This window comes from Nesoenas mayeri, assembly GCF_963082525.1.
Source record: "Nesoenas mayeri genome assembly, chromosome: 14".
Lineage (NCBI taxonomy): Eukaryota > Metazoa > Chordata > Aves > Columbiformes > Columbidae > Nesoenas > Nesoenas mayeri.
In genome coordinates, this window is record NC_137556.1 from 7,165,295 (window position 1) to 7,186,790 (window position 21,496).

Sequence of the window (21,496 nt, forward strand, 5' to 3'; positions counted from 1 at the left end):
AGCAGCTTGGCTCTCCAAAGCCCTGCAGGAGCAAACCTTGGGGTGGCTGGGTACAGAGACGTTGGTTGAGGAGAGACATCCAAAGAGGCTCCTGAGGCCTCTGGAGAGGGCTGGGACTGTTCTTCTCTTCAGGAGCTGATGGGAGAGTCCCCAGCCTGGGGGAAGAAGGTGCCACCCAGAGCTCCTGCTCCCCTTGGGTTGTCCCCAGGCACTGGGGAGCAGAGCCACGCAGCGATTCCTGCTTGGGAAAACATCATCAGCAAAGCAGAACATGTTCAGCACTCAGCAGCCTGACACCCCCTCACCCTCAGAGAGAGAAAAATGCCGAGAAAAAGCGGAAAAAAAAGGACTAGAGAGGAGGGCGGGAAGGGAGGAAACCTTCCTGGAGAGCTGCACCTCTGCCAGGCAGGAGATACCTGGGGAGGGAGGCAGGGACCCCATGTGAGGCTTTGGCATCATCCCCTGCCCTGGGAGAGGGGTCCGGGGTGTAGGGATCGGGATGCAGCGGGGGCCCTGGGGCGAAGAAGGGATGGATCCCTCCTCCTGGTGATGGGTGCAAGGCCGAGTCATGTGTGGGGGGCTGAACACAGGTGCTGGCGTGGGGGTGCACACGGGAAGCGGGGGCAGGTCACATTGTGGCACCCACGGGGACACGCAGGCAGGAGTGAGGTGCGTGTGTGCAGCTGCCCACGGGTGTCCGTGGGTCTCGGGCATATGCGGTCCTTCTTCTCACCCTTCGTCTCTGAGGGGCTGCTGAGGGCTGACAGCAAAAAGCTGGAGGAGGAGAGGGCTCCCCCGAGCACCCAGCTGCCCTGGCCCCCACGGCAGCTCCCCGTGACAGCCCCCCACCTTGCAGCACAGCCCCAGGGGTGGCAATTCAAGCCCTTTTTTTGCATGGGAGCAGGAGGGGAAAGAGACGAGCACAGGCAGGGGTGTGTTTTGGGGACCATCATATGCCCAGGGCACAGATCTGCCCAAGTGGTGGCACAGCCAGGGTGGGTCTGGAAGTCACCAGCCCTCAGGGACTGTGGTCCTGTCCCCATGCCACAGCCACAGGTGGGAACTGGGTCCCTGTCCTGTCAACCATGGCCACAGGCTGTGCCATGTGGGCACACGAGGCTGGATGCGGGGATGCAAGGTGAGGATGAAGGTGGGTAATGGTGCAATTAATGGAAAAGCCATTAGACCTTTCTCCTCCTCCCCCTCTTCTTCCTCACTCTGCCACTTGCTGTCCTCCTCCACTTCCACCTCCTTTCTTCTCTCCCTCTCTCCGCTCCTCCTTCTCTCTCTCCTCTCTTAGATTTCTCCCTATTTTTGTCTGGTTAGAGGCTTTGCTTTTCCTTTTAACCCTTCCATGGCATCCTGGAGGGGAACTCAATCCATCTCAGCTGCCAAAGACAATGTCCTCCCAGCCAGCAGTGGGAGCCCCTTCTCCCAGGGCAGCAGGGGCTCCTTCTGCTGCAAAATCATCCATAAATGGGACAAAACCGCAGAAGAAAGCTCTGCTGGAGAGTCAGAAGGTGGGGAGGTGTGAGGGGGGTGTACATGGAGGAGGGGGTGCTGAGTCCCCAGCGGGTGCTGCCAGGGGTGCTGGCAGCAAGGTGGGCTCAGAGGAAAACTTCTCCCTTGAGTTCTTGGAACTCATTATTCTACTTTTATTGCCTTTTTGTGCTTTCTTATGCTAAACCCAGCAGAGAGGCGACTCAACAGCAGAAAGTCTGAGGAGGAGGGGGGCAGACCTTCTTCCCACCCCACTCTGCAGTGTCCCCCACTTTTCACTGCAGGGATACAGCACCCCAGAACACAACCTTTCTGCTCCCCCTCTAGCTGTGCTTTTGGTCAAGCTACTTGCCCCATGGCATGAGGGACCCATGGCAGCCCCAGGGTCTGTGGGGAAAGCTGGTGGGCAAAGTGGGGAGCGGCCAGCAGAGCCATCGGGGCCAGGCCCTAGCCCTGGGGACCTGCCATGGTTACTACATCTTCTCCTGACACGCTTCTGCTCCATTTGCTCCCACCCGCCCCAGCAGCCCCCGGGCCCCAGAGGGATGCTGCTGCGGGCACCAGCAGGGCCTGTATTTTCTTTTTATTTTTTGGGGGGGGTGAAGCAGTTGCCAGGGCGACAGCATCCTCCTGCAACATGGAAACCATGGTTTCCATGGAAACCCTTTTTGCCCCAATTATTTTACCACTGCCACATCCTTTAATTTGCCCTTAATATCTGCATTTTAGACTTGTCCCCCTGCCCACCCCCCCCCAGCAGCCAGGTGACCCCCAGGCAGCCCCCAGGATGTGTCCCCAGCAGGTGCCTGGTCCCCATGGGCAGGCGGTGGGTTTGGGAAGCAGTTGCCCTGGCAACAGAAACAGGGCGTTTCTGGCAGTGGTGGTCGCCATGGGGACGGGGATGCTGACGAAGGCTTGTGAAGCTGAGAAGACAAATTGCCCTCATCATTATCTCCGGGCTTGTCAATCAAACATATTCCCTTATTTACCTCGGTGAGGAGAGAGCCCCGGGAGCACACGGAGAGGGAGGAAGTGAGAGGAGAGCTGCTTGCCCCAAACTCCGCACTGGGGAGGGAGCATTTCCAGCCCCTCGGGATGGCCACCATCACCTGCAACCGCTTCACCGAGGAGTATCAGCTCTTCGAGGAACTGGGCAAGTAAGTTGGAGACGGGGCTGGGGTGCTGGAAGTGGGGAAGAGCCAGAGGAGATGGAAGAAAAGAGACAGGCACAGAGCAAACGCACCGGGGAGCAGTGCGGGGGGACTGGGGTTAGGATGGGGGCTGCCCAGCCCTGCCCGCTCTGTCCCTTCCTGAGTTTGGGTGGCTGCTGATGAGTGCTCGGCTGGTGGGCTTGGGTCACCCTGGGGGGCTGGAGCTGCCCAGAGACGGGGTGACTGCCTTTCTTATGGAAAAGCTGCTCCCAAAAAAGAATGCTGTCAGCTCCCTGGGGAACTTCTCCAGCTGGGAGGGGGGACGGGACAGCCAAGGAGGAAAGCCAAAGGAGCAGGCACCCCTCACATTTCTTTAGGGAATTTCTCTGTGCAGATTCATGGGGGTTCGGTGAGTCCTGCAGGAGAGCCAGCCTGCCTGGCAGCCCCTGGAGAATCCCGGTGGCCCTTGGGCAGGGCTGGGGGCTCTCCCCCCTGCCCCTGTCCCAGCACAAGTGCCCCAGGGGTGAGCCACAGCCCTGCCTGACCCCACTCTCCTGCCAGGGGGGCTTGGCAGGTCTGGGTGTCACTGCATATGCCTGGAATTGGAGCGTGTGTGTGTGTGCGTGTGTGTGTGCAAACAGAGATGCCTGTGCACAGCAAAGTGCTCCTGGGGGGCACTGAGCACCCCAGGGTGGTGCGGGGGAGTTCAGGTCCTCCGTGTGAGGCAGAGGGATGCTCCGCATCTCCCTAGGCATGCGGCTATAAAACAGGTGCAGAAGTGAGCAGCGTGCGCCTGTGTTTTGGTTTCTGTGCCCTCTTTCAGAGCTGGTGTGTAAATCTGGGGCATGCGGCCGCGTTCCCCTTGGATTGGCTTGGTGAGAGCTGTGTGTGCCACAGCGTGGTGGGGGGCTCGGGGTGCTGTGCCAGGTGTCTGGTACCCGTGTTTCAGAGGAGCAGCTGTGCCCACCCATGGGCACCGGCACTTGCTCCAGCCCCACATCGCCTGAGCACAGGGTGGTCTGCGTCGAAATATGCACCCACATGTGTGGGCATGTGAAATGGGGGCGAGGGAGAAAGAAGAGGACAAAGATGGAGAAACGGAGAGGCTGAAGCAGGGGAGGACTTCATGCCAGGCTGAACACTGCTAGTACTCCTCATCTAAATCGGGGGGGATCAGGTTGCTGCTACAGAGTGCAGGTCCTTTGAGGCAAGTGGATCCCCGCTCCCAGGGTGTGCACATCCATCCCCTCAGTGTCAGGGTGGCTGCGAGGGAGCAGCAGGTCCAGGAACAGGTCCCTGCAGTGGGGACAGTCCCAGGAAGTGCTGCATGTCGGGGAGCGGGCACCCGCTGGGGTGCTGGTGGCAAGGTGGGGTTTGGGACCTGCTTTCTCCAGAGGTTTCTCAGCTTTTCTGGTCTCTGAGGCTCTGCGGTGGTGCCAGGGGTGGGCAGGGGAGGCAGCAGCTGCTGGCTGCCTGCAGGGAGGCTGCTGGGCCCTGGCTGGGCAGATGTGGCAGTGGGGATGTGGACGGGGGGCTTGCAGGCCAGGTACAGTGGGAGAGGACCGGGAGGGCTCCCAGAGGCGTTCAGGGTGAGATGTTTTGCTAGGTCGGCACTGACATGGCAGGCTGAGCACCCAGACCCAGGGGCTGCCCACACCACCCAGCACCACTGTGTAAAACCACCTCCACAGATGCATTTTAACACATTCAGGAGTCAAGGAGCAAAGCTAGTGCAGTGGCTTGCCAGCCCTCTGCGAGCATCGCACCCCAGCCAGCCCAGCCCACCCCATCTCCTGGGGGATGCAGGAGCAGTGGGGCTTAGCTGAGCACTCAGGATAGCATCCTCAGCTCGGAGCATCCCACAGCTTTCCCCTCAGCTCTGGGGGCAGGTACCACCATGGCACTGAGGCGTGTTCCCCAGTAAGGGGCTTCTCTGGGCTGGTCAAAGTGCTGTGGAGCCTGTCGGGGATTTTCCACCAGGATGGTTTCCAGCACATCCTGGCACATTCAAAAATCAATGGTTTCCCATGGGAAAATTTCTGCTTCGTGGGCTTAGAGAGGGAAACCAGGACGAAGTGCTGCACCTCTGCTCTGCTGCGGCAGCAAACGGCGCTCCTCCTCCGGAGAGATGCTCCCAGTGCCAGTCGGGGGGGTGTCCTGGCAGGGGGAGGCAGGGTGGGTAGCACGGATGTCCCCCACCCAGACCCCGAAAGGGTGAGGCGTCCCTTAGGGCCTCGGAGCAGAAAGGCTCCGTCTTGAGTTTGCTGTCCCCAAGGGACCGGGACAGTCTGCTGTGGGGACACGGGGTGCCCCTGAGCCTGGCTGGCAGGAGAGGAGATGCTGGGTGACAGGCTCCTGCCCCCACTGTGCTCCTTTGCCATCTCCTCAGCTGTCACCCATCCTGACACCTGGGCAAGCCAGGGGTTTAAGATGCCACCCATCTAACAGTAGCACCACGTCAGGGCTTCATGAGGGGCAGAGATGGGGAGGGGTGTCTGCAGAACCTGCCCATGGGACATCCCGGCACCCCTAGGCATGGGGAAGGCATCTGTCCTGAGCAGGGACATGGAGCCAGGGAAATCCTGCTCCTGTGGCAGCCCTGGCAAAGCTGAGCAAGTGAGGGGCTATTACGATCGCCCCCGCAATCCATGCTTGCAGGAGGGGACCAGAGTGATGGGGGGGGACAGGGAGAAGGTCCTGCCCACGGCCCCCCAGGTAGGACAAACATGAAGTGGAGCTCCATTGGTGCCTCCAAATCCACCCCCGCAGCAGGTTCAGGGAGAGGCTGGAGATAATTACGGTGTCGAGTGTTACGACCAGCCCCTCCACTCCTGGAGCTGCAGGAGAGGGGTTTTATTAAAAAGGAAAAAAAACAAAAAAAGGAAACAAAAAAAAAACCCAAAAAAACCCCAACAACGTGGAGGAACAAAAAATCCCCAGCCCACACTCTTCTCTAGAAAGGAGATAAAATGCCTCAGAGGAGGAGGAGGTGTTGAAGGGAGGGAGGGCGGCAGCAGCGCAGCCCGGCGCTGGCAGGGAAGGTGTGAAAAGGGAGAAGCATCCCGGTGGCAAAGCCGCTGCTCAGGCTGGCGGGGGGTGGCCATGGGGACAAGGCACGGGGTCATGCTTGGCCTGGGGGACCAAGGGACAGGGGCTGCAAGGCTGGGACCATATCCAGGCCTTGGGGCTGGAGGGACAGGGCTGGCTGCTGGGCTGCAGGTCCAGTGTCACCCCGAAATGGCAGCTGTCAGGGGGGATCTGGACATGGTCCCTACCCATGGCCCTGCGGGTGGTGTGGCCATCCAGTGCTTGAACGGGGACATGCTGTCTCATCTGGGGTGAATGCCCCATCCCTGAGCTGCCAATAGGGATGGAGTCAGCCCCATCCAAATAGCCAACAGCCCAGGAGGGAAGGGATCTGCACTGCTGCCCATGGCCAAGGAACAGGACACTTCTCCTTTCAAAGGGGTTTCTTGCACTAAGATGGGGCTGAGCTCTCTGTCTGGCACCCCCTGCGCTCCTGCACTGCCCCGCAAGCCCCTGGTGCAGGGAGGATGCTGGTGTTCACAGGGGAGGAGATGCTGGGTACATATGGAGTCAAGGCGAGGTTTTTCCCTGGGCTGGGAAGGTCCCATGTGGGGCTGGGAAGCATGGCAGCAGCCTGGCATGGGGGGCAGAGCTGTGAAACACCCATCAGAGTCAAACACCCAACAGGGGGTGTTCCCAGCCAGTGCAGACCCCCTGAAGAACCCGACCAGGTGGGGCCGTGGAGCGTGTGCTGCACCCCTGGGTATCCTGCACCTGCACACATCGCCTCGTGTCCCTGCCACCCTCCAGGCTTACAGGGTCTTGCTTGTGCTTCATGGAGCACAAATAGACATTTGCTTTCTGCTAAAAAGGTCCAGAGGAGCCAAAAGCCATGAATGCAGGTGGGGGTGCCACATCCCTCTTCTCGTGCCTCCCCCTTCCCTGCTGTTCACTTTACCTCGAATAAAGGGATGAGTGAGCGGTTGTGGGCACTGGGACTAGGAGTGGCTGGGGGTCCTCAGTCTCGGGGGTGTCCAGGACACCTACACCCTTCCAACCCTATGTCGGGTCCTGCAGCAAAACCCTGCAGCTAGGGTAAGAAACACTGGGCCAGGGCGGTGGGCATGGGGGCTTCTCTGCTTGCTGCGCTCACTCCTGTGAGCTTTCCTGGCTCTGCAAAAGCAGCATGTCTTTAGGTAAAAAAGAGGAAATTTGAGTGGGAGGGACCCACAGGAGCCCCCAAACCCTGGGCAGTGCAGGGCTCCTGGTGGGATGGGGAGAGCAGCACTGTGGGGCTGGCGATGGCTCCCATCTCCCCCATGCACAGCAAGCTGGATACAAAGTGTTTCTCCCCCATATTCCAATTAATCTCCCCCCCCCAGAGTACAAGGCTGTTAATAAGTGGGCTCTTCAGCATCCAGGATTACATGGCAGGTGGGGAAGCACCGAGATGCTGTTCCCCAGCTCCTGCCTGGCACGTGCCGCGAGCGATGCTCTGCGCCGTGGCGCTGGGTGTGTGGGCTGCTGGCTCCGCCGGGGCTCCAGCCCCATCCCTCCGCACCCCGCCGCTCGTATGTTCTCCTAAAGATCACACGCAAACCCAAATTGCCCGTCTCCACCCGCCCCCACCAATAAAATCAATTATCTGCTGCTGCTTGCCAGCCTGAGGCCTTTTATTCCTCAGCAGGGAGTGGGAGCGGGGCAGCGGGGAACACAGGGAAGGTGGGGCGGGCGGTGGAATTGCTCTTGATAGTCGTTATTTTAGTGATTGGAAGGGTTTGGCAGGAAAGAGAACCTGGTACAAAGGTTGTGCTCAGCAGGGCTGGAGCGCGCGGGTGCGTGCGTGTGTGTGCAATGCTGCAGCTCCCAGCATCGCGCCGGCACGTGCTTTCAGTGCAACGAGCTGGCAGGGCTCAGGGTGTGCGGGATGGGGGCAGAGGGGCTTTTTTTGGGCATTCCAAGCACCCGTGCTTGCTTGCCTGCCAGGCCTCAGGAGGCCCCTGCACGTTGGCTCACACGTGTGCAAGCCACAGCAGCATCAGTCCCCATCCAGTTGGCTCCAGTGATCCTTTTCTGCAGGGTCCCCTGGGCTGTCCCTGCTTGTGTGACAAGTTTGCAGTTGGGGGGGACCTTGCACTGCTCACCTGCTCCCACAGCTGGTGCTTGCACCTGCTTCTGTACAGTGCTTCTGTGACTGCAAACTCTAGAGTGTGCAAAGAGACGCACATGGACCAAAGTGAAGCGGCTGAGTGCTGCATGGCAGCTGCAGCCAGCCTGGTGTCCCTCGGAGCTGATACCCTGGGAAATCACTGTCCTTCTCTCCCAGGGGGCAGGCATGGCAGAGTTGTGGAGGGAGAGGAGGAAAGGTTACACAATGCCCAGAGTGTCCCAGGGGAGCACAGAGGGGTCAATCCTGCATTCATCCCCAGGTGTACCTGTCCCCAGCATCCCTTGAGTCCAGGTCCCTGCGGCTGCCCCTTTCCCCGTAGGCATGTCAGGGCTGAGCAGTGCCCTTGCTTGCACCGAGCCCTTCACCTCTCCTTCTGGCTTCTTCTCTTTCCAGGGGTGCTTTCTCCATCGTCCGGAGATGCGTGAAGGTGTTGGCAGGACAAGAGTATGCGGCCAAGATCATCAACACCAAGAAACTGTCTGCTCGAGGTAACGCTGGGCGCGTTTTTGTTGGGTGAGCGGGGTTTGCAGAGTGAGGAATTCATTATCTCTGCACAGCACTAGGACAATGCCTTTAATGTGTTGCAACGTGAGGGGTGTTTGATGTGCGGTGGGGAACTCCCTTAATCCCACCTGGTCTCCACTGCAGTACACACTGAGCTCCTTGATGGATGGAGTGAGCCTCCTGAGGTGACATCTTGGTGACTGTTCACCCCATCCTGTCCGATCCTGGGGGTGCACCAGGGCTCTAGGGGGCTCCCAGACCCTGATCTGCCCAGGGAGCTGTAGGACCCCATGTTTCTCCCTGAGACACCACCACCACCCTGCATGCCACATCACAGCAAACCATGGTTATGGCCTTGCAGCAATTCTAACTACTGCCAGCCTTGGGCATTGGGTAGCACAGCTATTTCGGGAGCCTCATCTCCCTGAGAAGGCACTCGCTGACCCCCATCCCCATTTCCAGGGGCTATGGGTTTCCTTACTCGTGTACCTACATCAGCAAAATGGGAAGGTCCTTTGGGTGGGGGGCTAATTTTGTTTCTCTCTGGAGATGGGCTCTCACCCCTCACTGCTATCTAATTATTCGCTCCGGTGGAACACGCTGGCTGCTTTGCTGCAGAAGAGACGCTGGCAGGTCTGTCCTGGCTGGGCAAAGCTGAGGCACAAAAAAGCTTCAGCCAGCCCTTGCCCCAAGGCAGGGACCCCTCTGCCCCCCGGCATCTGTAAGAGGAGCTGTGAGAAGGAGGATGGAGAGGCTGAGACAGCAGCTGCCGTGTCCCCGGCTCCTCCTGGCTGAGGAGCGCAGAATGGGTGCCCGGAGCAAGCACCCTGCCGGGAGGGTTTAATTAACTCCCTCCCTCTGTTTCAATCCCTGACGCCACTGCTCACCTCCAAAGGCAAAAATGAAATGCAGAAAATAGTGACAAAACTCCTTTCTGACCTCAAATTAAACCACTGCTTTGCTGTCTCCCTCCTGCAGTGCTGCCGAAGCAGCTCAGCGTTGACACTGAGCCCCCGCAACACCAGCTCCTGCCCCTCTTCGGGGATGTGGACCATCCCCGTCCTCCAAGGCTGAAGGCTCCTGGGCAGCCGGGCAGGGGGTTCGGTGCAGCTGGCAGCAGGGGGGCAGCCAACACCTGCCGCTTCTCAGGGCTGCCTGCAAGAGCAGATTGAGCCACCCTCCCTCTGCTCCCTCCTCCGCTCGCCTGCTTCGGCAGTTTGTCCCTCACCATCCTCTTCTGGGGTTTGCACCGTCCCTGCAGTGGCTGTGTGTCCGTCTGTCCCCTGGAGAGACCTTGCCGGGGTGATTTTCCTTTCTCTGCTAGTTGAAATCACCAGCTGCTTTTGCTAACAGTCTTGAAAACCCCATGTCTGAAGCGGTGGCATGGGGGGTAGCACTTCCCCAGGCTGGGAGCAATCCTCAGAGAGACACATCTCCACCGGAATGTGCCACCAGCTTTGTCACATGCAAAGGAAGGACAGGGAGGGGTCAGGGGTGAGAGGAGCTGCGAAACATCGCCAGGGTCTCTTCAGACATCTTGGTGGCTGCTGACATGGGTAGCCAGCAGGAGAAAAACTATCATTTTTGGAGGAGAAATAGGGTTCAGGTCCCAACAGCAGCTGGATTTGTGGGGCAGGAGAGGGGCTGTGGTCATGGCTCGCTGTCCTCTGCGGCACTGCGCTGTGAGGTAGACGTGCCATGTGGGTGGGAGGATGCTCTGACCCACAGCAGCCACCTCCCAAACTTGTCAGGGTCTCTCTGCCTGAGAGACATCCCCCTGTCCTTCTGTTCATCTGTCTCTCTGCCTCACTGCTCTGGCAGAACTATCCTGTCCACATGCAAAGCCCCTGCAAGCTCTGTCCTGGAGATCTGCACAATCGGGGGGTTCCCCACCAGCCTGTACCCCATGCAGGGGTTGCGTTCACGTGATGCTCGGAGGAGAATGCAGACCTGGAGCCGCAGCCCTGGGCTCTGCCCCGTGCCCAGCCCATCCTTGCTGCGTGTTCCCAGCCAGGAAGCTCTGCCTGAGCGGGACCTACATAGGCTTAGGAAGAGCAAATCACCCAGCACACTCACTGCCTCTGCTCCATGGCCAGCGAGAGGCTCATTTCAGGCAGCTCTTCCCCTTGCTGAGCCTGTGGCACTGGGGAGAGTGATGGCCACCCTCCCCGGGACCTTTCCTACCGGGTGCTTGCACTCCGGAGTGTGCCAAGGGAAAGAGCTGGGGTGACCCGGGGCTGTGTCCCCAGGAATCACACACTCTCAGGCACAGCAGCTCCTCTGCACCCGCACGGCTTGGCTCTTCGATGGCCACCAGAAAGCAGGGGGGCTCGCCCTGCTGGGGCATCACTACTGGGGAGTCCCTGAAGGTCCATGGGCAGGGGTCCCCACCCCTCACCCCACAGGGATAAACATCTTTCCCAGTCCCTGCTGGGTGCCACTGGGTCTTCAGTGCTGTCCCCTTCCCCTTTGGAGGGACCCCTTCTCTGCCACCCTTTCAACCCCCTGAGCCATTTCCCATTTTGCCTGTTTTTCACCGCTCTCCCACCCCCTCCCTGGCTTATCAAACCCCACCAGCCTCCCAGCGTTCCCCACCGAGCTGCCTGTGCCGGGCTTTGCCTTCGCAGGCATTTTGGTGGCGACAGATTGCAAAGGTACAAAGTGGGGGCAGTGGCGGGGGGGGCTGCACAGCTCTGCTGCTGCCACAGCTCAGCTGGGGAGCCAGAAACAAGCCGTGGGGCTCGTGGTAGGGAAGAGATGGGGCAGCGGTATGCAGACCTCCATACTTGGAGGTCATATTTACCTCCCTTTCCTGTGAACTTTACTGGACACCAGCGATGCTGGCCTTCCCCATGAGGCATTTGGACCCAGCCTCCAGACTGCAGATGGGGAAACTGAGGCAGAGAGTGACAGTGACTCATCTGAGATCACTGCTGGGCAGGGGCAGAAGAAGAGGCAGAAAGCAGCTCTCCCATTCCCCAGAGAAGTGCTTGCCCCACTGGTCACAATGTCCCTCCATCCTGTCTCTCTCCTCCACCCTACAAGGGACTTTGGTTCCAAAAAGCAACAGCCTAAACCCCAACCTCCCCCCGCCACCTCATCCCACCCTGGAGAGATTCCCCTAGAATCAGGGAAACACTGCGGGGAGCTGAACGAGACCACCAAGGCTGTCCCAGCCTTCAGCTCATGGATCCCAGCACAGGCTGCAAAACTCACCCCGAGTCCTGGGGTGACTCACTGGTGCTGAGTCCCGTGGCCGCTGGACAGGGGATGCTGAGCCCTGGAGAAGGCTCCAGCCCCTGCAGGGAGGGGGCTGCGTTGCCTTTGCATCTCGGCGGTCGGAGACACCCAGGTTGGGTTTGATGCAGAGCGAGACTCTGGGGTGTGAACCTGCAAGGTAACAGCGATAGCGCTGAGAGACGAGCATCCCTAATTATATCCTCGCTTCTCCCGGCTGCCAGGTTTCTGCCTCCACACATGGAAGCTCCGTGCAGCGTGGCTGGGTCAGGTATAAGGAGGGGGAAAAGCACAGAGACAGGAAAAAAGAAACAAAATTATTTGAAAATTAATTTTGAGCTCCCCCAGAGTGGAGGCTTTTTTGGCTCAACTCGCTTTGCCCAGAGCTCTGTTTTCTTACATCCCTGAGCCCGGCAAAAGCCAGGGAGAGGGACCCATGTTGCCTGTTTGGAGACAGTGAAGCAAAGTTTCAGAGCCAGGGTTTTGTGATATAAGGGAGCAAAGACCTGATGTTAAATGGCTGGGGATGGAGAGGGAGGGTGAAGCAGATAGCCCTGTTACAGCTTGACATCTCTCACTGGTCGGCACCATCTTTGACTGTTCAAATTGTACCACGCAGGGCCAGAAATGTCCTTGCTGTTTGCCTGTGCTTGGCTGAACAAGAGAAAACTGAGCAGGTGTTGCTGGCAGTGATAACTCAGGCAGCTCTGGGGTATTTGGGAGGTGATCAGGGGTTGTTCAGCAGAGAGGAAAGAGAGAGGAGGGTGAGGGATTATCCAAAGCTCAGCACTGTCCATGGCATCAGTGCCTGGGGGCTTGTCTGGGGGCTTCATCTGCGCTGGGATATCATCCCTCTCACCCTGATGCTGAACGTGTCCCCAGACCTGTTATTCTTTAGCAGAAAACAAAAAAGGATGAGTTTGGTCCTTGCTAACTGCTCTGTCCCCCCAAGGTTTCCCATGCTGGCAGCTCCTCCAACAAAGCAATTTATTCCCTTCCCCAAATGCTAATTTAGGGCTGTTGCCTCTTTCAGATCACCAGAAGCTGGAACGAGAAGCTCGGATCTGCCGCCTCCTGAAGCACCCCAACATCGGTAAGCACGCTCCGCTCCCCGCCATGTGCCAGGCGAGGAGTTGGGCAAATCCGCCAGTGCTCCATGCCCAGCTCCGCTGCTCGCCTGTCCCCCTGTGTCCCTGCCAGTGCTGGGGTGTCCCCATCAATGACTGAGTGCTGCCCAGGGCAGAACAGGCTGTTTGTCCTTCCCTTGCACGCCAGCTACTACCCCAGAGATGGAGAAGGAACTTGGCAACAACCCACCCAACACCAGCCCTCCTCATCTTAACGAGAGGCAACATCCTCAGTCAGGGTCGTGAGTAGAAAGGCCCCCACTGAGCACGGGGGGATGAAGTCAGTCCTACCTAACCCCAGGGAGAAGCAGGGCCCCAGTAGGCTGCAAAGGACTATTTTTACTCCTCTCCCCCCGCTCGGGTGCTGTATTCCTCTGCATGCTCCAAAAAGCGGCTGCAGCTCAGAGCAGCAGCAGCAGCGCGGGGCGTGTAGGAGGAGCGATGGCGGGGGGAAGCGAAGACTTTCCCACCGACCGTCCATCTGAGAGTAGCCTCCTTCGGAAAAGCTGTTTCAGGAAAACTCCTGAGCCCCTGCAAAAGACAAAAATAGGCCAGAAGGAGAAAGAGAGAAGGGAGGGGAAAAAAACTGCAGTAAAAAAAAAATCCCAAACCCCAGCCTTGAGAGTGATGCTGGTGCGGGCTGTGGGTCCCTGGGGATGGTCTGGCAGTGCCTCGGGCCATTGGTCTGGGGATGAACCCCCTCTCCCCTCTGTGGCACCCTGGGATGTGCCAACCCTGGTGGGATCCTGCAGCTTTTAGGAAAGCATTTGGGGGTAGGACAGGAGCTCTGCAGCCCTCACATCCCACAGCCAGGTTTCCCCTTTGGCTGAGGTCCTCCCTGCCCTCCTCACTGCTCCCAGCGTCCTGGATCCATCCCTCCCCAGGAACTGCTGCAAGCAGATCCAGGGTGCCAGACCCAGGGCCACCGGGACCAGACACATAAATAATGTAGTTTGGAAAAAGCCTGTCGGCTTCCATCTGCCTCAGGCACAAGGCGGTGTGGCAGGTCTGCCCTGCATTGCTGGGGCACCGGACCCCACAGCATCTGTCTGTCATCCTTTCCCCGCTTCTGCCCCACACAGGACCTGCCTCCCTGGGTCGGAGCAGCAGCCAGGGCCTTTTTTCTGCACTAAAATACACGTGCAGATTCCTGACACCTGAAGGAAATATGCTGCAAAGTGCACGAATCGCAAGAAATGCTAAAAACTGAGGAATCCACCCCGAAAAGACTCGCAGAATAGTAGCTGGGCCATGCAGGTGGAGCTCCCCGGGCTCCCAGCCTGGCCCCAGCTTTTCCTTACCACTGTCTCCCTTTGCTCTCCACCACCTGCCTGTGGGGCTGGTGGGGTCTCTGGGGACAGAAACACCTTGTCCTGTGGCTCAGCACCCCTGCACCTTTCCCCCCATCCCTGCACCACGGCAGTGTTTGGCTGGGACCTGCAGAGATGGCAGGCTTGGAGCAACCCTGCTGCACAGGGCTGGAAGGGGTTAACAGCATGAGATCCCAACGAGCCCAATTTGCTATTTATACCCAGAAGGCTCTTTTCTACCCCCTCCCCCCCGCCCTCCGACTCCGCACCCTCTTCCCCCACTGCTCCTGCTGCCTGGAATTTGGGCTCGCAGCTTCCCTTGCATGCAGCACCGGGCGGCTAATTACCCAGCCAGGAGCTGGAACGAGCTGTGCTGCTGCAGACCAGCCGTAACGAGAGGAAGAGGAGCCACCACTGGTATGGGCAAGGCAAGACAAGGCACAAAATCCCCCTCCATCCCTTTCTGGTGCTGACTTCTCACATTTTCTGTGCAGTGAGGTGAGGTCCCTCTGTCTCCCCAGGGGAATGATGTGCTGCAGCAGGGGAGCTTGGAGAAACGAACCTGTGCTTTGCACAGAAAAGCCGTGTCGAGGGCAGGTCTGGATCCCCAGGACCCCACAGCACATCCAGGGCACCAGGTGGTGGATTAGGGAGAGTTGCCATTTCCCAAAGCTGTGAGTCCTTGCAGGGAAGTCTTGCTTTATCGAGGAAACTTAGGCTACACTTAGTCCTGGAATTTTAGCTCCAGGTACCCTCAGTCCCAGAGCTGTATCCTGCTCCTGCCTTGGCTCTGGGTGCTGAGCTGAAGTGGTTTGGCTGTTGCAGCTCTTCCTGACTATGGTCAGCAACAGATACTTTCAGTACCAGGCTATATTTAGAGCATCTGCCCCTTCTTATACGTTCTCACCGCCTGGCAGCCACGGACATTGGGACTTCCCCCAAGCAGGGGATGTATCCGGACCATCTGCCTATAGTTATGCTAGCCCTGTCCACACCGAACTCACCAATCCCCCATTGAGCAGTTGGGCTCCTGCAGGATTCCAGGCACAATACCCCAAATCCCTCTTGGGTGAGATAAAACAGGAGGAAATGTGTTTCTTCCAGCAGACGAAGGCAGAAAAGCTGGGATTATGTGTCGGAGAAAAACAGGGACCAGATAGCTGTGTTGGAGTGCAGGGGATGTCTATGGTGACCAGCAGTTGGGAAAGGTAACCAGGGAATAAGATGAGAAAATGATGTCAGTAGACAAGACCGCGGCAGAGACCAAGAGGAAAGATGCTGACCGGCTCCCTAACCCTCCTCTGCCACTCGCCCTGGCCAGGGTGACGTGATGCTGCTGGCAGCGTGTCCTCAGCAGCGCCTGGATCTGCTCACCAAGCTTGGAGGGAGGGGTAGGACCAATTAAGTGGTGTTTGCTGGCCTGGGAGATAAAAGCAACGCAGCACAGAGTCTGCACTCAACACTGAGGCTTGTTATCTCCCCCAGCTCAGACTCAAGTCTGGAGGATGGTTCCATACAGGGTTCATGTGACTTAGCTGTGGTAAAATGGACTAGGAACAAAAATTCCTACTAAATCATTCGCTTGAATGTCTTATTTTCTTCTCTGGCTTCCAAAGATCTCAAAGATGTTGAAAGTTGTATTGGGCTTAAACCAGGTGAGCAGAGAGGAAAGGTTAAATATATACAGCGTGGGCCAGGGGATGCCGGACCAGTCTTTATTTATACATCCTACCTGCTTCTGTGCCTGTCACCTGGCTGCACATCTGCCTGCTAAGCCATGAGCAGGGATCTAAGCCTGAATAACCACAGCCCAGCTGCAGGGTGGCAGTTCACTCCTGGCTGTACCTGGCGAGACAAGCCCAAGGGGAGAGGGTGCCCCTGGCGTGATGTGTGGGGTGAGATACCAGCCCTGTGGGAGGAGACAGGGGGAAGCGCTTCCTCCAAGGGAAACTCATCCCGCGGTGATTCCTGGGTATCCCCAAACTGAGACCTCACAAGGATAAAATGAAGGTCACGAGCAGAAAATAAAAAAAGTCCCATGGGTGCCAGGGCTGGCAGCCCAGCGTCCTGGCTGAGCTGTCCCTGCGCCTGGGCACCTCTCCCGATGAGGCGAGGGCTGGGCTGGGGGCACCCGCAGCCTGTCTGGCACCCAAGATAGCCCAGCAGCTGCCTGGGACCTCGGCCAGGCACCAGCCCCAAGCAGTCCCTGATTTGGACATGACCTTTGAGCCTTACACTACTGTCCAAGCCTGGGGCCACAGCTGGGGTCCCACATTGAGTGGGGACCCCCCATCCCAGCCAACAGCAGTAGCAAGAGGAGGAGGGAGGAGGAATAGCCCCATTCTGCCCTTCCCCAGCTTCTGCCTGTGCCCAAAGGGGAGGAGAGGCATTCCTGGGGAGTGAGGTGGGATCCTGGTGTACCCCGTAACCCTTGTGTCTCTGCTGCAGTGAGGCTCCACGATAGCATCTCCGAAGAGGGCCACCACTACCTGATATTTGACCTGTGAGTAATGGTTAAATGTATCTCTGAGCCCACGGCCAGCTGCACGCTTCCACCCGGGGCAATGCACCCTGCACCCTTGCAGCCCCCCGCAGGCTTCCCCCATCCTCCACCTCTCCCAAGCCTTTCTTAGGCAGAGTTTAAACCAAGCTTGTGTCCCCCAAGCCAGGCAGCGGGAAGGCCCCTGCCCTGTACCCCAAATGCTCCCCCTATGCATGGTGCAGCAGTATTTCAGGGGGGTTTGCCAGGGCTGAGCATGCTGTAAATCAATCCAGCTCCCTTGCGTGCCACACTGAGATGACTGAGTGTGACTGTCCCCGTTTTCTTGCAGGGTCACCGGCGGGGAGCTTTTTGAGGACATTGTGGCCAGGGAATACTACAGCGAAGCAGATGCCAGGTGAGCAGGGACACGCACCAGGCCACAGAGGGGACAGCAGTTGTCCCCTTCTCCCAAGAGCTGTGCCCTCCCAGGGTCCTACATGTCTGGCTTTCTGTAGCACAAGCTCCTTGCATGCTGGGAGGTGTCTTACAACCGCTACGCAGCACATCCTCATAAACCAGATGTGTAGTGCCAAAAGAAAAAAAAAGCTCTTTTTAACTCATTCAGCTCCTGTGCCAAGAAGTGTGTGTGTGTTACGGCACGGCCAGTCCTCCCCTGCAACCCTGCAGCTGCTGGCCACTGCTTGCAGCATCCTCTTTCCCCGGGCTGGTGGCACAACTGGCTCCTGACCTCCCTGCAAAGGAGGGGGGACAGTGTGGGTCCCTGGACGGGGGACAGCAGGTGTCCCTGGGCTGGCAGGGGGGAAGCCCAGGCCAGAGCATGATAGCACAGACACTCAGCAGTTCTCACCTTTTCGCCTTGCAGCTGCATTTCAGTAATTTTCAAGTGTTTCTGTGGTATTTAGCACTTGAAAGCACTAAGGAGGAGCAGTCACGATGGGCTGGGTGGGAGGATGTGCTGGAGCTCCTCTCCCTCTCAGGCACTTTCTGGGTCCCCTGCAGCAGAGGCAGGGGGCTGGGTACCATTTCAGGTCCTTGCAGCTCAGCCAGGGGACAGCATGAGCCTCATATTGTTGATCCGGTCCTCTCCAGTCTCCAGATATCACTGTGCCTCTTGGCTTTGCCCCTCTGAGTGAGGCATAGCCCACACAAACATCCAGTGGGGATGGTAAGCTCCACGCTACCTCTGTCTGCATGGAAATATCCCTTATTTCTAGGCAGAAGGCAGTCTCATTTAATGGGCTGCCTGCACTGAATCCACTTACAACCCATCCACTTATTAGTGTCATACAAATAAAATAAAATACATGTAAATAAAGGCCTTCTGCCTTGCACACAGCTGTTTTGGAGCAGAAGTGATCATCGCCTCAGTCTTTTTCCCTTCCTCTCTCACGCATGCAGCAGAGCTGGGGTTTAATGAACTAGATATAAAGCGAACAGACACAACAAGAGGCACCCGTGTTAATGGAGCTGGGGACATGGGGCTGAAGGGAAGGTTGGCTCTACGTCTGAGGAGCACATGTGCTCTGCCTGGGTTTGCAGACCACATCTGGGCTGGCATTGCATGTCCCCCACCACTCCCCAGCTCCCTATTGTTGGTTCTGTGGGGACCCCATGGGCTCCAACATAGCCCCTGTGCTCCTGCTCACTGTGGCTGGGTATCCAACAGCTCTGATGGGGTCCTGCTGGGCTACGACTGCTCTGTGTGTGTGAGTGGCTTTTGGTGGAGGGGGATGCTGGTGGGAAGCACAGTGGGGATGGGGCAGGGGGTGGGGTGCAATGCAGCTGAGCAGAAGTGTCTAAGGAAACTCTGCCTCGCCAGAAACTTGTGCTCAGCTTTCTCCTCTCTCCCGCAGCCACTGCATCCAGCAGATCCTGGAGGCCGTCCTGCATTGCCACCAGATGGGGGTGGTCCACCGAGATCTGAAGGTAGGAGCTGCAGGGGAAGGGCCTGTAGGAGGACATGTGGGCTCCATCTATGATGCAAAACCCTGTGGAGTGATGCCCAGGGTCCTTCAGGGCAGCTGAAACACAACAGGGAGGAGTGACATGTGGGAGCTTCTGGAAAGCCCCAGAGCAAAGATCAGCTCTGGGGTGAAACAACATGATGGAGGGCGTATAGGGAGGTTCGTGTAGAATCATAGAATCATTTTGTTTGGAAAAGATCCTCAAGATCATAGAGTCTAACTGGTAACCTAACTCTGGCACTAAAACATGTCCCTAAGAACCTCATGTCTGTGTCTTTTAAACCCCTTCAGGGATGGTGACTCCACCAGTGCCCTGGGCAGGCTGTTCTGAAGCCTGATAACCCTTTCCATGAAGAATTTTTTCCCAATATCCAATCTAAACCTCCCTGGTGGAACTTGAGGCCATTTCCTCTTGTGCTATCCCTTGTTATTGGGAGAAGAGACCAATACCCTCCATGCATTGTAGTTCATGATCCTCTTAGGATTCATGGATGTCATGACACGCAGCAGGATAAACCAGTCAGGGAGCATATCTAGAGCCCTGACCTTCCTCCATGCTGTGCTGGATAGCTCCCCCACCACAGCAGAGCCCAGGGGGGGCTTTCATCTCTCTCCAACCCCCATCTCCTCCTGCAGCCCGAGAACCTGCTGCTGGCATCCAAGCTGAAGGGTGCTGCCGTCAAGCTGGCTGACTTTGGCCTTGCCATTGAGGTAGAAGGGGACCAGCAAGCATGGTTTGGTGAGTAGGACTGGCCCAAAGTGAGGCATCCTCCAGCCCTACGTGGTGTGTTTGGTCGGGGGTGCTCCAGGAGGGACACACATTCCCAGGACCTGAATCCTGGGTTATGAGAGCACCTGAGCAGCACCAGCCTGGGAAACACAGAGGAGGAAGATGCTGATGGCTCCAGCTGTGCCCCTAGAAACAGCCTGGTATTGATCCAGGGCACAGGCAAACAGCTCCAGAGGGAGTGGGTGAGTCACCAGGATGCCCTGGAGAGCTGGACAAGCTTGTGGCAGGGGCAAACACAGGGGAGGAAATCCTCTTTCACATGCTGGAGGTGCATGGCAGAGCACCCCAGCCCTCTGCGCAGGCCTGGGATTTGGCTGCTCTTGCTGGCCGCTGGCAGAAAGCTGCAGTTTGTTGTGCTCTTGAGCGTTGTAGTGGTTTCTCGGGGGAGGGTGCCTGTCCCGCTGGGTCACTGTGTGCCAGGACCAGGGCTCTCGGCTCTTGCGGTGCCTGGCCGGCAGCAGGGGCTGCCCGCTGGCACTGTGTGACGGGCTGTCTGTCCCAGGTTTCGCTGGCACCCCAGGATACCTCTCCCCCGAGGTGCTCCGGAAGGATCCCTATGGCAAAGCTGTGGACCTGTGGGCTTGCGGTAAGTCCAAGTGGGGCTAAAGTGACGGATACAGCTTGGGCTGGTCCGCGTGGGCTGTGGTGGGCTGTTCATCCAGTGTGTTCTGAATTGCAGTCACTAGACATGTCTGGGGGAGGTCAGGGAGGAGAGTTTACCTGAGATGGAGGTAGCACAGTACCCTGGGCTATCCACAGAGAAACACCCTCTTTCCCAGTCCAGTGGCACCCTTCTTTGGAGGATCAGCCTCCTTGCTATGCACCCAGAGCCCCCAGAGTGGGGAGATGCTGGCCCTTGTCCCCTGTGGTGCCTTTGGACTCAGGTGATGGCTCCACATAGCTGCAGCCATAGGGAAGCCTTCTTCCACACATGATGGAGAGGAGGCATCATCCAGCCCTGCTGGGACACCCAGCCTGAGGCTGTGTGTGTTGGCTGCCAGCCCCATGTGTCTGGATCAGCCACATATGTCCCCAGCCACTGAGCACCTCAGCATGGAGATGGACCCACCAGCAAGTCTTCTGTTTTTTAAGCAGGGAGCAAATCCTCCATTTCCCCTAATTTCTCAATTTCTCTGCTTGAGTTGGGCCAGTCCCCAGGTTGGTTCTGCTTATACCTCCAGCAATGAACTTTCACTGATCCCATGTCTTGTCTCCTGAGCAGGCGTGATTCTCTACATCCTGCTGGTTGGGTACCCACCCTTTTGGGATGAAGACCAGCACCGACTCTACCAGCAGATCAAGGCTGGGGCTTATGATGTGAGTGGGTTTGTCTTGTTTCCCCCTTTCACCGTCTCCCCCCTCTCCTGCCATCCCTGTCTTGGAGACTGCTGCTCTAGAAGAGTAACCAGGACAAATTCAGACAGATGGGAGCAAGTTTCTTTCCTCTGCTCTTGTCACAGAGGTTAGCCAAGATGTCATGCCCAGGTGCACACAATGGCACATTTCAGGTCTACTTTGCAGGACAGATAGGTCTTGTCCTTGATCTTCCACCTTTCTCCTTCCATGCTTGCTCTCCAGTTTTCCATCTGGAAACTCTTTCAAGTTGCTGCTGTCTCTCCAACCTGTCCCATGGACAGGAGCAAAGGGTTTCAAGAGAAGCAGCCCAAGTGCAAAGAGACTTCTGCTCCTTCCCTCACTTCCTGCCATCTCTCATCCTGGTCTATTTGCTTTCGCAGTTCCCCTCCCCTGAGTGGGACACAGTCACTCCTGAAGCAAAAGATCTCATCAACAAGATGTTGACCATAAACCCATCCAAGCGCATCACAGCAGCAGAGGCTCTGAAGCATCCCTGGATATCAGTGAGTTTGGTGGCACTTACTTGTTGGGGTTGAAGGTCTAGAGATGTGGGGGTTCACGGGAGGGGAACATCTCACTGGGGAGCAGGTGTTATCAAACATGCTGTCGGCTCTTTTCTCCAGCCCAGGAAGATGGTTCCTGGCATGATTCCTCCCAGTGCTCTCAGAGCAGCCTTTTCCCCAAGGCTTTAGAGCAGAGAAAAGCCTGGAGTGTGAATGCAAACAGCATGTCCTGGAGGAGCTGGTAGTGGGAGGGACACACATTCCCAGCTCTGGTTGGGATAGGCTGGTTTCTTGCTATCAGACTGCACTGGGGGGACCTTTTCTTGGGGTAGGTGGGAGCTGGTTTGTGTTTAT

The 21,496-nt window shown here is 57.7% G+C and overlaps 1 protein-coding gene across 2 annotated transcripts in view; it reads left to right on the forward strand.

Moving 5' to 3' along the window:
• Positions 1-2,595: 2,595 nt before the first annotated feature.
• The window catches only part of CAMK2A (calcium/calmodulin dependent protein kinase II alpha), a gene marked incomplete at both ends in the record, with an annotated part of 30,576 nt that continues 11,675 nt past the window's right edge, over positions 2,596-21,496 (forward strand). For both annotated transcript variants that reach the window (XM_080353451.1, XM_080353452.1), the window contains 10 exons: positions 2,596-2,657; positions 8,242-8,336; positions 12,623-12,682; positions 16,475-16,529; positions 16,858-16,923; positions 18,383-18,455; positions 19,130-19,232; positions 19,786-19,869; positions 20,506-20,600; positions 21,020-21,142. In XM_080353451.1, the coding sequence (XP_080209577.1) occupies positions 2,596-2,657; positions 8,242-8,336; positions 12,623-12,682; positions 16,475-16,529; positions 16,858-16,923; positions 18,383-18,455; positions 19,130-19,232; positions 19,786-19,869; positions 20,506-20,600; positions 21,020-21,142 (816 nt within the window). The remainder of the gene's footprint in view (positions 2,658-8,241; positions 8,337-12,622; positions 12,683-16,474; positions 16,530-16,857; positions 16,924-18,382; positions 18,456-19,129; positions 19,233-19,785; positions 19,870-20,505; positions 20,601-21,019; positions 21,143-21,496) is intronic.